Source organism: Microtus pennsylvanicus, chromosome 11, assembly GCF_037038515.1.
Source record: "Microtus pennsylvanicus isolate mMicPen1 chromosome 11, mMicPen1.hap1, whole genome shotgun sequence".
NCBI lineage: Eukaryota > Metazoa > Chordata > Mammalia > Rodentia > Cricetidae > Microtus > Microtus pennsylvanicus.
Genome location: NC_134589.1, coordinates 90,661,226 through 90,676,743, shown reverse-complemented (window position 1 = coordinate 90,676,743; position 15,518 = coordinate 90,661,226). Strand labels below are relative to the sequence as shown.

General features: G+C 42.8%; 1 protein-coding gene across 2 annotated transcripts in view; it reads right to left on the bottom strand.

The window, feature by feature from the left end:
- Positions 1-15,518, bottom strand: part of Cramp1 (cramped chromatin regulator 1) — a 60,018-nt gene that overhangs the window by 41,286 nt on the left and 3,214 nt on the right. Inside the window, exon 3 of one of the 2 annotated variants that reach the window (XM_075941525.1) lies at positions 5,415-5,608. In XM_075941525.1, coding sequence (XP_075797640.1) covers positions 5,415-5,608 — 194 coding nt within the window. The remainder of the gene's footprint in view (positions 1-5,414; positions 5,609-15,518) is intronic. The other variant, XM_075941526.1, reaches the window with a different exon arrangement.

Here is a 15,518-nt window from a genome sequence, read left to right as displayed (position 1 = left end):
CTTGGAGGTACCCAAAGTGAGACTTGAACCAAGAAAAGACAGGTTTCAACTTGTACCAAAACCATATGGGCACAAATCAGTGGTGAATGGATTACAATCCACACAATAAAGCAGGCTCCATGTATCCACATATACATACACAGGTGTGTAAAACACCAAGGGGAAGAAAGAGAGGCCCTTCTTCAAAAGAGATCTGGCTGAGCGTGGTAGCACAGCAGGGCAGTGGTGACACATGTCTTTAATCCCAGCACTTGGGAGGCAGAGACAAGGTGATCTCTGTGAGTTCGAGACCAGTCTGGTCTACAGAACAAGTTCCAGAATAGACTCCAAAACTGTACATAGAAACTCTGTCTCAAACCCCCCATCCCCCAAAAAAGAGATCTGTAACCCTCTGACATAAAGCAATGTAAGCAAGATTGTCACTGAACAGGTTTCACAGTGACTGCTGTGCCAGGTAAAAGCAGTCAGGTTGTTAAAATGTAAAAAAGAATGATTGGAGCCAGGCAAAGGAGGTGCACGCCTTTAATCCCAGCACTCAGGAGAGAGAGGCAGGTACTTCTTTGTTAGTTGGAAGCCAGCCTGATCTACAGAGAAGGTTATAGGACAAGTTCCAAAGCTACAGAGAAACCCTGTCTTGGAAAACAAACAAACAAACAAACAATGATGGAACATGTGGTATTTGCTGTCTTGATACCCAGAATGGTCTAGAAGGTCCCACCTGAAAACAGTGGCCTGGGCTGGCATCACAACTGTGGCAGCTCTCATGTAAAACTGGGCGACATAAATCAAGGACACATTGCTGCTAGGAAATTTTGTTTTTTATTATTTTATTTTATTTTTTTGGAGTGTGTATGTATGTGCTTAAGAGTTCATGTGAGTGCATGCATCACAGTACAAACGTGGAAGTTAGGGGACTTGTGGGAGTCGAATCTACTCCTTTGACTATGTGGGTCCTAGGGATCAAGACAGGTGGTCACGCATAATGACAACAGCTTAACCTGCTGAGCCACCTCACTGGCCATTTAACTTTTTTTTCTTTTTTTTTGGTTTTTCGAGACACGGTTTCTCTGTGGTTTTGGAGCCTGTCCTGGAACTAGCTCTTGTAGACCAGGCTGGTCTCGAACTCACAGAGATCCGCCTGCCTCTGCCTCCCGAGTGCTGGGATTAAAGGCGTGCGCCACCACCGCCCGGCTTATAACATTTTTAAAGTCTGAAATAGTTTTAAAATGAAAAGATAAATTGATTTAAATTAAAGTTTACTCATTCCTTTAAAAAACCTAAACTGGAAGCATATTCAAGACTAAACTAGGAGAATGGGGAATTGGAGGTAACCCACGGCAACAGACTGATACCCAATCTTGTACAAATGAGGTAACACAGGCATCTAATCATGCAAAGGTAAAGCTGGGTCTAAAATACCTTCCTGTGTCAGCTGAAAAGCTAACTTAACTCCTCAGTAACTGTTAACTTGAACAAGAAACAGACACAGACAACCTCACTGCCATGAGGCCTGACTGTCTTATTTATGACTTCTGAACCTATATTCTCACACTATACTGTCTGTGAGACTTGAGTATGTGCCCTACAATCCCCCTGCATTGTATGTCTCTGATATGATGGTAAGCCACTGGAGGGTAGGGTATTTTGAGACGGACATCAGAGACAAAGCCTCCACAGTTCCCAATGCAGTAAATTAAGTATAGTATGGTTAAAAAGATTTAATGAGCTGTGAGGGTGGTAGCGGCATGTGCCTTTAATTCCAGCATGCAGGAAACAGAGCCAGGTGGATCTTCAAAGAAACCCTGTCTTGGAAAAACAAAACAAAAAACCCAAACCAAAAACCAAAAAAGAAACAAAAAGATTAATGATTTAAAATAAAATGAATGAAAGCACAGTTGTAGGTTTCATACAAAAACACCACTGAAACCAAAAGGACTTAGCCAAGGTCCAACGTCCTTCCACTCAGGCACACCCAACTGCCCCACCTTGGCTCACTTTTAGCATTGCTAGTCACAGGGGAGAGTATAGATGGGTCATTACTTGAAAAAAAAAAAAACAATCATTTCACACCCAAAATTGTCCTCATCAGAGCTAGAGATGTGGGTATCTTAAGCAAGAGAGAAGAAATAGACAGGAAAAGACAGAAGCAGAATTCCTGCATCTGGTCAGTCACCGGCACCCTCAGGGTCAGGACAAGAAGTTTCCTCTGTTAGGAGTGTTGCTGTGAACTAGGTCTTCATTGTTGGTAAATAAGTCAGAATAGGTTCTGATGGAGGAAGGTCATTGGCTAATAAAGGAACTGCCCTGGCCCATTTTATTGGTTAGGACATAGGTAGGTGGAGTAAACAGAACAGAATGCCAGGAGGAAGAGGAAGTGAGGTCAGACTCGACGGCTCTCCTCTCGGGAGCAGACGCCTCAGAAAGACGCCATGCTCCCAGCTCCCGGGAAGATGCACGCGATGAAGCTCCGACCCAGGATGGACATAGGCTAGAATCTTCCCGGTAAGCGCGCACCTAGCTGTGCTACATAGAATATTAGAAATGGGCTAGTCCAGGTGCGAGAGTTAGCCTAGAAGAGGCTAGGTAGAAATGAGCCAAGCAGTGATTAAAAGAATACAGCGTCCGTGTAATTATTTCGGGGCAAAAGCTAGCCGGGCAGGCGGCTGGGGTGTTGGGGACGCAGCCCCGCCGCTCCTATTACTACAAGGTTCCTCAAAAAGGTAGTGAGAGTGTGCAAATCTACTCAGTGGGGGAAAATCATGTCTAGCATGCACAAAGGTTTCATTCCCAGTATTTTTATGCATACTCTCATGTGCGTGTGCATTTGACAATTACACCGGCCAAACAGATACCAGGGTCTTTTAGTCAGACCCCAAATGAGACATAAGGCAGACCTACACACTCTTGCACTCGTTAGTTTTTGTAAACTTGATACCAATTAGAGTCACCTAGGAAGAGGCACCCTCAAACTGTCTCCATTGTATTAAACTGTGGGGCATTTTCTTGATAAATGGTTCACGTGGAAGAACTCAGCCTAGTACGGGCAGCACTGACCCTGGGCATACCATCCTGGGTTGTATAAAAAGAAAGCTATCTAAGCAAGCCATGGGAAGAGAGCTAGTAAGGAGTGTTCTTTCCTGGTTTCTGCTTCCAGGTTTACTCTGGATGGCCATGCAGACTAGTTGCTGGGCCTTTCTGGGTCAGGTCACATTGGAAGACAGGTACAGCGGGAATCCTGAAGACTGTTTTACCTTTTATTAAGTCAAATCCGTGTGCAATGATTACAAGAGAGAAGGAGGAGTCTGGGTCAAGTCACCAACTGTTCCACTGATTCTGCTGGAGAACCTCGTTCCTCAAGGTCAAGGGGAAGGCTAAGCTATAGCTCTGCCAGTTCCCTCATTGTCCCAGAGAGCATGAGCAAGACCCTTGTCCTCAGTTCTTACCTGGTCATGTACCCAAAGAAGACCGTGCCCATAGGGCTAAGTCACCCAATACCATTGGCTTATCTGACTGAATTCCCACAATATCTGAGTTCCTATCCTGACACCAAAACCTCAGTGATAGTTTATGACCTGGCAGTTGAAAACCCTTTCCTCCTCAAGTTGTTTTTGGTCATGGTGTTTATTAGAGCAACAGCAACCAAACTAGAATAACTCTCTTCCCTTCTCTCCATCTCCCTGTATCAACCACAGAAAACATTAATAACATTATTTCTAATCAAGGATTTCAGGAGACCTAAAGGAAACAAGGCTAGCACAACTTGGAGGCGATGTCTATGCACCTGAAGAATGGCAGAGGTGTCACACTTCACTTTCTACAGCTGGATGACCAGATCACGTTGCAGAGCTCAGTCTTCCAGGAAGGAAGGAGAACACCATAGTTACAGTTTAGGAAAAGACTAACAGTTACACACTCTTACAACCCATCAGGAATCACAAGTCGTCTAAGTCTGACAGCAAGATATAATCTATACAGATGTGCTTTATTATAACTATGAAAAGAAAAAGAGCCCTTTCACATCTGTTTCAAAGATTTTGCAACTCCCCTAAAAAGTCTTGTATGTACCTATTTCATTCTCTATAGATAACAAGAGTCGAATCACATGAACATATCAATCACACCCACCTGAAATGGGGCAGAACTTAGCCTATTAGCCACAGGAAGGAGCAATACCAGCCACAGGAATATAATAAAACCAAGTCTATAGCCCATTAGAAGTGTCTCCTTTTCTAATCTTCTATAAACACTTCATGATTTAAATTCCTAGGCCTCATTCGTGTGTTGAGCTTGTCCTTCCTAGACTTGGCAAGGTGCACCCTATTTCTAGACTTGGCAAGGTGTACCCTATCTCTAGTGAATTAACTATTAAGAGGACAAGGCTCACTAATTAAGACAACATGCCAAAGAAGTTATCTAAAATAAGGAATGAAAACAAAGATGTTCACTATAGTGTTATTTACAATGACAGAATCTGCAAGGAATACAAAAAAAATTCATAAAAATGGATAAATAGGCTTGGGAATCATCCTGGTAGTAAATTCCTTTTTAGCATGCACAAGACCCTGGAGATGGTGGAGACACACAGATATACAGGCACATGTCCAAGGGACACATCTACTGCAACCTGTTCAACTCTATTATTGGACCAACAATTAGCCCAAATAGCTCATAAAGAAATGACCATGGCTGCAGCACATTTATAGGCATTTGTTCTTGTTTTAATGAATTAAAGAGCTCAGTGGTTAAGAGCATAGGCTGTTACTCCAGAGGGTTCAGGTTCAATTCCCAGCACCCACATGGCAGTTCTCCATCATCTGTACTTGCAGTTCTAGTGGTATCTGGCATCTTCTGTCCTCTGAGGGGTACTGCATGCATGTTGTATGAATACACATACATATAAAATTAAAACAAATAAATCCTTAAAAAATGATCACAGTGAAAAATACATTTGATGTTAATGTAAATGTGTCCACAAATACCTACAGGGCTGTGAGAAGCAAACTTCCAAGTGAAGACAGCTGGCAGGGCACAGCCACATCAGTAGACAGTGAGTCTGGGAATTTGGCTCTAAGTTAGCAGTAACATCTTCTGGATGACAGGGATCGGTATCTGTTTGTCCTTTTGTACTTCGACACACCCACCAAATCAGTCACTGCACAGCCAAGGAAGCAATGGCCCTGAGGCAGGTCATACTCCAGGCAAGAAGTGTGCACGAAACATAATCAAGTCTTGAAAAAGAAGATTCATCCTAATAGCCCCAGGAAGGAGATGACAACTGCCCTGGCCACTTCTGGGGCTCCTTGATAGAACCTGCCCATTTAACAGCTATGCAGCAAAGGGAAAAACATGAGGTAAACAGGGAGAACTCAGGAGGATGACTGCTTGTGGGTTTTTGTCTCATGTTTACAACTCACCTCATAGAGGCCTTCAAAGAAGGTATTCTTGTCCTCTGTGCTCCACGACTCCCACTGCCTCCGGACCTTCTTTCCTTCTTCCTTCTCAGGCCCTGAAGAGCCTAAGTTCCGGGAAGAGGAACGCGAACCTCCTGCAGGGGTGGCAGGAGCAACCACAGATATGTTTCCAGAAGATGATGCGCCACCGTCACCTCCTTGGAGAGAAAGGACTATACAGTGACCTATTCCAGAAAGCTGAGGAACAGGAGTAGGGAGGATAAGGGGGCACCAAGGACAGGGCCACTGCTCAACCCAACCCTAACTCTTCAACAGGAGATGCCAGCAAAAGGGCACCCAAAAGCTACTGAGACCTGAACAGAATCCAGAGTTGACAAGATGAATGAATCTAAAATGCTTGTACTGAAAGGAGAGAGACTGTGTGGACTGTTTTAACAATACAATGAATTTGACATTCTGTCCATACTCAAAGGTATAATCCTTGTCCTTATAGCAAATCCAAGAATCACATTGCATCCTAATTCTTGTTCAAATGTTTTTTTTTTATTTGAAATACTCTTAACCAGAGTCTTTAAAAAAATTTTTAAAAATAATTTATTTAACTTTATTTTATGTGCATTGGTATAAAGGTGTCATATCCCCTGGAACTGGAGTTACAGACAGTTGTGAGCTGCCATGTGGGTGCTAGGAATTGAACCTGGGTCCTCTAAAAGAGCAGCTAGTGCTCTTAACCAGTGTGTCATCTCTCTAGTCCCTTACCGTATTTTTGAATAGACAAACTGAACTTTTAAGTAACAGAAGGCATTTTATGTGTAAAAGACTGTCTGCATAAGTAAAACTGGCATTTTTGAATACAGATCACTTAATGCCTAAAGTGTTATAATGTGAAGACTCCTGGTCTCTTTTTATTCCTCCCCAGTAATAAAAATTTGAACACAAAGCCTTCGTACACGCTAGGCAAACAGTCTATCACTGAGCTTATCATTTCCATACTAAGACCCCTTCCCTTATCTTTTTCTCTGCCTCAGCATTATCTCTGGGGTCCTAAAGTACCGCCACTCTTAGAAGTTCTCCTGAAGCATCAGTCCCTGACTTTTAGCAAAATCTTTCTAAATCCTTTGCCAACAGGGTAAATCAATAAAATGTAAGGGGTCCTGAAGACAAAAACGAGGTCACAATGAAGGACTTATGCCCCAGCCTAGTGCTCTGCCTGCTGAGCTACTTCTTATTGTAGGAAACAGGATATCACAGCACCCCGTTTTAAATAGCAATCTCCTTTTATAAAATTGCAGGACCAAGACACCTTCCAAGCTTGAAACAATCTTATGAGAAAGTAAGACCACAGAAGAAAAAATCCTTTAAAAAGCAAATGGTGATTTTGTCAGTCTCATTCAGTAGCCCAGGCTTGCCTTGAATGATTGACAACCTTCTTGCTTCAGTCTCCCAAGTACTAGGTTTATAGGCCTTTGTAGCGTGTCTGGATCAGAAAATTCTAGTCATCCTGGTGAGGCTCCTCTTGGAGAGTTTCAGGGCTACTCATCCCTAGAGTTTCCCTTTACAGGGGAGTAAACGAAGTAGCTTCATAGAAGAGTGTGAAAGATAAAAAAAATTAAAAATGAGAAGTCTAGCCAAACAGTGGAGTATGCTTTTAATAGCAGCACTCGGGAGGCAGAGGTAGGTGGATCTTTGTGAGTTTGAGGACAGCCTGGTCTATCAAGCAAGTTCTAGGACAGCCAGAGCTGTTTCACAGAGAAACCCTGTCTCAAACACTCAAACACACACCAACACACAAACACAGAAACAGAAGCCCATTAACCCATAACACTTGAAAAGACTATCTGAACGAAGTATTAGAACACACATAAAGGCTTCAAGTAGGGGCTGTTGAGAACAGGAAATGGGAGACCTCATTTTCCCTCTATCAGCTTCGTCTAGCCCTTATATATATGTTGTAGTCTGTGTCACTACGTATACTTACCAATGATGAGGGTATGACGTGGAATCACCCTTGGGATTTCAATCTTTTCTTTCTTTCCCCTTCCTTCCTTCCTTCCTTCCTTCCTTCCTTCCTTCCTTCCTTCCTTCCTTCCTTCCTTTCTTCTTTCTCTTTTTGTTTTTTTGAGACAGGGTTTCTCTGTAGTTTTGGAGCCTGTCCTGGAACTAGCTCTTGTAGACCAAGCTGGCCTTGAACTCATAGAGATCCTCCACCTCTAGAGTGCTGGGATTAAGGGTGTGCTGGGATGTCAATCATTTCTTAGCCTGTCAATGTCCAATATAATATTCTCTAGATGTTGGACAATGGCATCAAGCTACGTGTCTAAGCAATGACAAGATCAAGAGAACAAATAATTCTTTATGGGACTGTATAACTCAGCTTAAATAGTTTTTATATTTTTTAAAAGATTTTTATTCTTTTTATTTTGTGTATGTGCATGTTCTGTGTATCTCTGTGTGTGAATGTGTGAAAGTGCCCTTGGGGGCCAGAAGAGGGCACCAGATCCCCTGGAGCTGGACTTACAGATGGTTGTGAGATACCTGACATTGATGCTGGGACTGAATTCAGGTTCTCTCAACAATCTGCAAGAGTTCTTAACCGCTAAGCCATCTCTCTAGCCACAACTTGGGGCTATTAAGTGGACTATCAACTTAGCATATTCTCTACCCTATTGTGAGTTTATTAGGAGGTAACTTCACTGTGAATCAAAGAGCAGCCATATTTCAAGGTAGAATATCTGAAAACATCTCATTATTCAAAAACTTCACATTTGCACCCATGGAAAACATTTTAGCTAGCTAGCCACATCAAATGGGCTCTGGTCTCTCATTTAGATATGTGTGGGTTAACTTAAAGAGGCAATACTATCAGGCTTATAAAAACAACACAGAAATCAATGGCTTACCAGAGCCAAACTGTCCAGTTACCTAGTAGTAACTTAAATAACATAAGGCTATTTAAGTATTGATTAAGAATAAAAAACATGGTGGTGCATACTTTTAATCCCAACAATCAAGAGGCAAAGGCAGGCAGATCTCTCTGAGTTCTAAGCCATCCTGGTCTATGTAGTGAGTTCTATAGAGACCCTACCTCACAAAATAAATAAAAATAAGCCAGACAATAATGGTGCACACCTTTAATTCTAGCACCCAGGAGGCAGAGGCAGGCGGATCTCTGTGAGATCAAGGCCAGCCAGCCTGGTATGCAAGAGTTAGTTCCAGAACAGGCTCCAAAGCTACAGAGAAACCCTATCTCAAACAAACAAACAATAAATAAAAACATACAAAAGAAACCTAGTTCCTTAAACTCACACCAGTTTTCCAATAGTTAATAACATCACATGGCTCGTGGTAACCTTCCTAGATAGTGCAAAGCATTTTACTCAGAGTGGAAATTGCTAATACACTCAGTGATGTATTTGATATTCAATATTTACTGCTCTGAACACAGCCACAGAATGAAAATAGACTCCAGTCTGCATCTACACCAGCAATGCTACTCAGGTCCCTGGGTACACAGCAGTCCAAGGAAAAGCTGGACAAATCTCAAGACCATCCTTTCAGCACAACAAACCTGGGGCTTCCTAAAGTGTTTGCAACGGGCAGGGTGTGACAGTACTTCAGGGAGACAGGAGATGTTTCTGTGGTGAACTGGAAATCAAGTCACAAATTAAAACAGTTCTCAAATACCAGGATATGTGGTTCACAGGAACCCATGATTCTTTAGATGCTGCAGCTCAGGAAGTGCTGTCTGTCTACCTCTGCACCCCCACAATGGAAGACTTTTGAGTTATTTCTAGTTTCCTAAGAAACACAACCTCTCTTCTCCACAGTAACAGCAAGCCAGTCAGCCTACCCCCCTACTCAGGTTAATTTCTATTAGTGAATGTTGGCACTAGCATACTCAAAAATAACAGACACACCATTTCAAACCCCAGAATCCAAGTGTCTGACCAATGTCATGAGATTTCACTGGTTCACTGGTGACCTAGATAAGGAAGACTGAAGTTTATGGAAAACTGAATGAATGCCAATCTGAGGTAGAAGGAACCTCAGGTACAGGATAGACCAAATCTCAATCCCAATCACAAATCTACATCAGTGAGAAGGGCTGAGGCAGCAAGCAACCACTCAGAGCAACAAAAGGGCCTGCCATTTGCTTGAGATATCTGGCCCTTCCTTCTTATATTTATATATATATATATATATATATATATATATATATATATATATATATATATATATGTCTTATATCCTCAGGAGGGAAATTAAGGCAACCTGGATATTTAAGTACAAAAGGAAATCACTCCATGCCACTATTTCTAGCATTTACTATGTAGCATCCTAGAAAACAACAGCTTTGGAGAAAGAACGCTGACACTAGTCTTCCTCCAGAATTTCAGGTGAAGACAAAAAGAATAAAAACAGGAACCAGGAACACTGGTGGACTATAATAACAACAGCTTGGAAGAGGCTCAGTGCAGAAAATGTAGAGGGAAACAGAAAGTGACCAAGGTGAACAGGAAAACAGAAGTAAAAATGCAAGATGATAAAATGGCTTTGGGGAAGGCTGCAAGGACTGGAAGCTTCCCCAGGGTGCAGAGGCCAAGGACCCATGGGTGCAGAGGCAGGTAAGAAGGTCAAGGCTCCGTGGGTGCTTTGGAGAGCACAGAGGGCTTTGCTGATAGCATGCATGATAAAAGTGCCCCTGAAATGTGAAGAGGCACGGCGTATACAACCAGGCTCCCCAGCGGAGAGTCCCCTGAAAGCAAGGACAAGGTCCTATTCTCCCAGGTCTAAGCTTGGCATCAGGCTCCAATGCAACAGAAGCTCAGTGACAGCTCAGAAGCAGTGCAGGCAGACAAGGAACCACTGAACACTAGCTTGCTCCTGGCCGCCTGTGCCTCAGTCTCCACACAAGTACACCCAGGTTCTGAAGACCCCACCACAAAACCCATTACTGGGCCAGCTGTGCCCAACCAATTCCAACATTTTCCTCTCTATTTTTACAGTTCACCATGCTTATTATAGTAGGAGTCTCCAGAGCATGTATGGCTCCGACATTACCTAAGGAAGACAAAAATCACCCTGCCTATTAACCAGGAAGGATGAGGAAACAGAGTAGCTCCTCACTGCAAGCCTGGGAGTAATAACTATGACTTTAACTTCAAAACACACACACACACAAATACCCTCTTCCTCTCTGACCAAAGCATTATGTGGCAGCAGTTTTTCTTATACACAGAGCTACAAAATCAGAATTCTAAAAAGGACAAAGTTTGAAACTTGACCTTGGGGACTTATCCTCGGTTTGTGAAAGATAAGGAAACTGAGGTTAAATGACCCCTCTAAAACCACACAGTTCATGAACAGCAGGTATGAGGATTTTGAAAAATTTCTATTTCTATTTCTTAAAAATACATTTTTACAAACTTCACGATAAGGTTTGGGAATTATTGCTCTTGATGAGACCTTGAAGAAGGAGGAGAGGAAGAGGAAGGAGAGAAAATAGAGAAGGGGAGGGAGGAGAAAAAAGGAAGGAGAGTGGGAAGGAAGAGAACAAGAACAATTTGGTCCACTTCAAAGAATACCATTATAATACGCCGTATTTTTTTTTTTCCGAGACAGGGTTTCTCTGTAGCTTTGGATCCTGTGTGGACTAGATTGGCATTGAACTCACAGAGATCCCCGAGTGCTAGAATTAAAGGTGTGCGCCACCACCTCCTGACATAATCTGCCATGTTTTAAAAGAACACTAACTCACTGTCTGTCTGTCTGTCTCTCTCTCTGGTTTGTGAGCTTCCTTCTGTGAACTAAAAACATTAACTCCAGAGCAGCAGGCATTGGCCTGTTCATTTAGTCTGTTCTCAGGACGGTGTTTCAGAGTCATCTACAAGCTTGCCCACTCTCGATTCCAGAACAGAAAAGCATCCCTATGGTCTATGTTTGCAGCATATAGGACAGAGACATTTCACAGGAGCCAAGGATGCTACATACCACCAAGGCTTAACAAGGCCACTTCAATCTACAATATACATAGTCAAGACAAAAGGCAAGAGTTCATGAAGGGAATCTCAGATGCTATGTGATGCTGGCATAGGACATTCATATGAGAAGCTAGTTTAAGCAACTTTACTTGTAGAGTCGCAGAGGTGTCTAAGAGGTACCATCCCTACCAAGGTCACCCAGAAGGAACTCTTCAGAAGCAGCCAGTACTCAGTGATTGCCATCTCAAGGGACGAATTCAAACACTTACCACTGGCCCAGCCCCACCATCAACTCTCATTCAAAGACGCTGCTTGATTCAGATGAAAAGTGTTCAATGGACATATAAGGATCCCTCTCAACTCTGGCATCCAACTTGTCCCCAAAGATGCTATCTGTATGCTCCAACTGTTCCGTGAGACCTTTCCAAGGTGACCAGACTCTAAAATGCTCTCCTTTATACCCTGAAGATGACTTAGAGCCTCAGTTCTCGTCCCTAGGTTACTCATTTATCACCTCAGCAGAGATCTTGTCCTCACACCTGCAAGGCTCAATGTCAACCTCAAAGGTCCTTCCATCCCTCCCACAAACAAAGAAAGCACAAATAAAATCCCATTGTTTCTATAAAAACATAAATCCTCCTTATGGACTACTACAGGAATTTTTCTCGTTGTCTTCTACAGTCAAAACCTTTTATCCCTATGGAACTACAAACAAATGTTTTTAGGTGGTTTTTATATTATTCTTTAGTACTAAGATCATCACAGTTATTCAACCTAACAAAAGCTTTCTATATACCATATGACAACATCAATTTTTCAATTTGTGACTGTGCTATCTGAAACAGTTTCTATACACTCCAAAATAAGGCACAAATATCAAGATGCTAAAGCACTCTTTACTAGCAAAAGGCAATCCTACTAAGGTAGACACCATGGAAACTACATTAATTTCAACCTTAAAAGGAAATGAGTTAAGCGTAGTAGTGCATGCCTTTAATCCCAGCACTACAGAGGCTGGAGGTAGATTTCTGTGAGTTCTAGGCCAATTTGTCTACAATGCAAATTCAAGGCCAGCCAGAGTTATGTAGCCAGCCTTCAACACAGTAGCAAATGTTACCTAACCTACTTAACAACTTCCCTGAACTGTATAATTTATCACGAACCTCTGAGTAATATACTTGCACATGAGAGCTGCGGCAGCAGGCCCTTTGTGAATTCAAAGCCAGCCTGAGCTAGAGTGAGCCCCTGTCTCAAAAACAAAATTACACAGTTTTGATAGTTTGCTCTCTGCCTTGGTGTCATCACAAGAAGTCTAAGGATTGTGCACCCTGGCTCTTCTTACACATTGAGAACAGGTGTGGTCTATGTCAGAAATAGGGATCACATGTTCAGGCTGTCTTCCATTGTACGAGATATCACAGAGGGTGTGGCTGAAAGCAAGACAGAGTCTCCTTCTTCCTCTTCTGCCTGGGCCTCAATGTGCTTGGCATTGCTTGATGTCACTGCCCATGCATACCTACAATGGGCTCTGCTCCATTCTCATTTAACTAGACTGGATAGAGGAACCACAGTGCTCTATCCTTCAGTCTTTAGATGCGCTGACCTCTCCTCTGGACAGTGTGAACACAGAGGCCTCACGGGACATGCCACTGTAGCCCAGCAGCGAGTGAATGCTGGGCACACGCCTTGTGACAAGCCTCGAAAGTGGCTACAAAGCAGTGAAGCAGCACCAGGCCCTCAGCGCATCCCCACCTACATGGAGGGAGGTAATACTCTGGCTGTTTCCTGCTTGGAGCAATCCTAAAGGCAAAAGCTAAGCAGAAGTTCACGGGTTCTAGAACTACATGTAGATTTCAGCAAGCCTATCTTGCAGAAAGTTCTCTTGAGAACGGATGAGCTCCAAGTCCCTTCTATAAAGTTGAATTCTTCAACCCTGAAGGGTAAGATGGTAAGTACAGGTCTCAGCCACTAGCACACCTGACTATTCAAAAGGAAATCCATGGTTCAGGCATTATGACTTCTGCCCTGCTACACACACGGACCAGGCATCTAAGAGCTCTGCAGTGGAAGCTGAGCCCTGGACTGCTAGTTCAAACCTCTTTCCAAAGTGGGAAATGGACTGCAAGAGCTGAAAAGTTTAGAAAGCATCTTTTAAACACACCTTTTTTAAAAAAAATGTATTTCATATGTATGGGTGTTTTGTCTGCATGTATGTCTGTGTACTGGAGGCTGGAAGAGGGCATCAGATCCCCTGGAACTGCAGTTAAAGATAGCTGTTGTCCACCATAGGGTGCTGGAAACCATGAGCACTTGTCAGTTCTCTTAACTGTGGAGCCATCTCTCCATTGTTTTTTTTTAAAGGTAGGAAACCGAGGCTCAGAGAGATGCACTATTTTGCTGAGTAGTGCTCCGGTGTGTGAACCGGCCAAACAGGGGAGAACAACAGAAGGCTCTCGGTCCCAGCCCAGGTTCTTAGGAACAGTCTCAGTAACTCTGGGTTTTAGTCACAGAAGGGTCCTCGAGTCTCCCAGACAAGAGTGGCAGGGCTAGAAGAATCAAGCAGATCTGCTATTTCTGCTCTAGCTTGAATTCAGTACAGAAACAGTAAACCAGCTTCTATAGCCATTCAAAAAAGTTACAGAAATGAAAATGCCTGTCATGGGGGCACTAAGTCTTCTCTCCCATTATCATTAACAACGAACAAACAAACAAAATACTATAAAAATTGTTTTCATTCAAATCAAAGAATCTACTCTTACGTCCTCAGAGAAAGAAAGCAGAGCTATGTACAGAAAAGCAGACAAGGAGAACCTCCATCTTCTCCATAAGTCCTTCCTTCCAAATTCCCATCAGGATGGGACTTGGAAAGATGGGAAGCCAACAAGCAAAGGAACCACCACTGCTTTAGCTGTAAGCCTTTTTCACATATGCAAGTCATGTTTTTTTTCCAAGTGAGACTAAAATTGCAGGCATTCCTCCCTTCCTAGTGACCCATGCTGAATAGCCACAGTGGAGATTTCCAGGGCAGAAGAGAAATGTTCCTCCAGAGAACCATTTCCAAGGGTTGGCTACACAGCATGAATGGGCATGTGGTCACACCTCACTCCTCCTGGAGTGGACTGAGGTGATGATTAAGCAAAGGTTTCTCCAAAGCCAGAATGGAGATGACCAGGGCATGATGAAGTACATCCAAAGAGTCTGTGCAGCCCATGAGTGGATGACAACTACCAAGAGGACTCAGCAGACAGGCAGGCACTGCCGAAAAAGTTGTCAAAAGAAACAGACTCTCACTTCCCTCCTAGAAGCATAGCTATAGTTTACTCTATGGTAAGCCACATCGTGGACAAGAATCAGAACCAGAAGCACCAATGATGTAAGGGACAAGTTAACCAGGAAGCCTCTTCCACTGTGCAAACAAAAGCAAGGCTCCTTTTGTCACTTCACAGTTCCCATCCACTGGATGTCAGTTTTGGCACCTCTTCTACATATAGCTACGTACATAGCAATACATAAGTAAGTGCGCTTACACCAACATATTTCTTCCCAGCAGTCAAATTTCAAGAGGCACCAATGATTGCTATCGTTCCTTTTTTCTTGAGTACATCTCTGACAGAAAAGCAAATCTGAATAGAGAATTGAGAGGGCAAGGGTGTGATATAAGTAGGTTTTCTGAAATACCATCACCAAAAGCACCCGAAGAACATAAAAGCTTAACATAGACCCAAGAAGCTTAAGCACACTTGTATCTTCTAGTAAAAAGCAGTTTTACAAAAAGAATTAAGCTATGTAAATTTATGTTCTTCTAACACCAAAATGAACTTATGTGAGGCAACTTTTAGTTTTGGAAACATACACAGTTACCTCGAGCTTAGATGTTTAAGTAAGCATACTCACTTCAAAAGGCTTTATCCTGTGGTACGGCCATGAATCTGAAGGCCAGCCTTCCAGAGGAGGACAAGGCAGGAAGAGTTTAATGGAGCACATTTGGGTCAGATCCTCAACACAACTTCTCTCTTAGCTCTTCAAACATTTCCTCTTTAAAACTACCAGGATCATCGTGGTAATTTCTATCAATACTTCCCAAAGAAACAATAACAACAACAAAATAAACTATAATAGTTCAAGT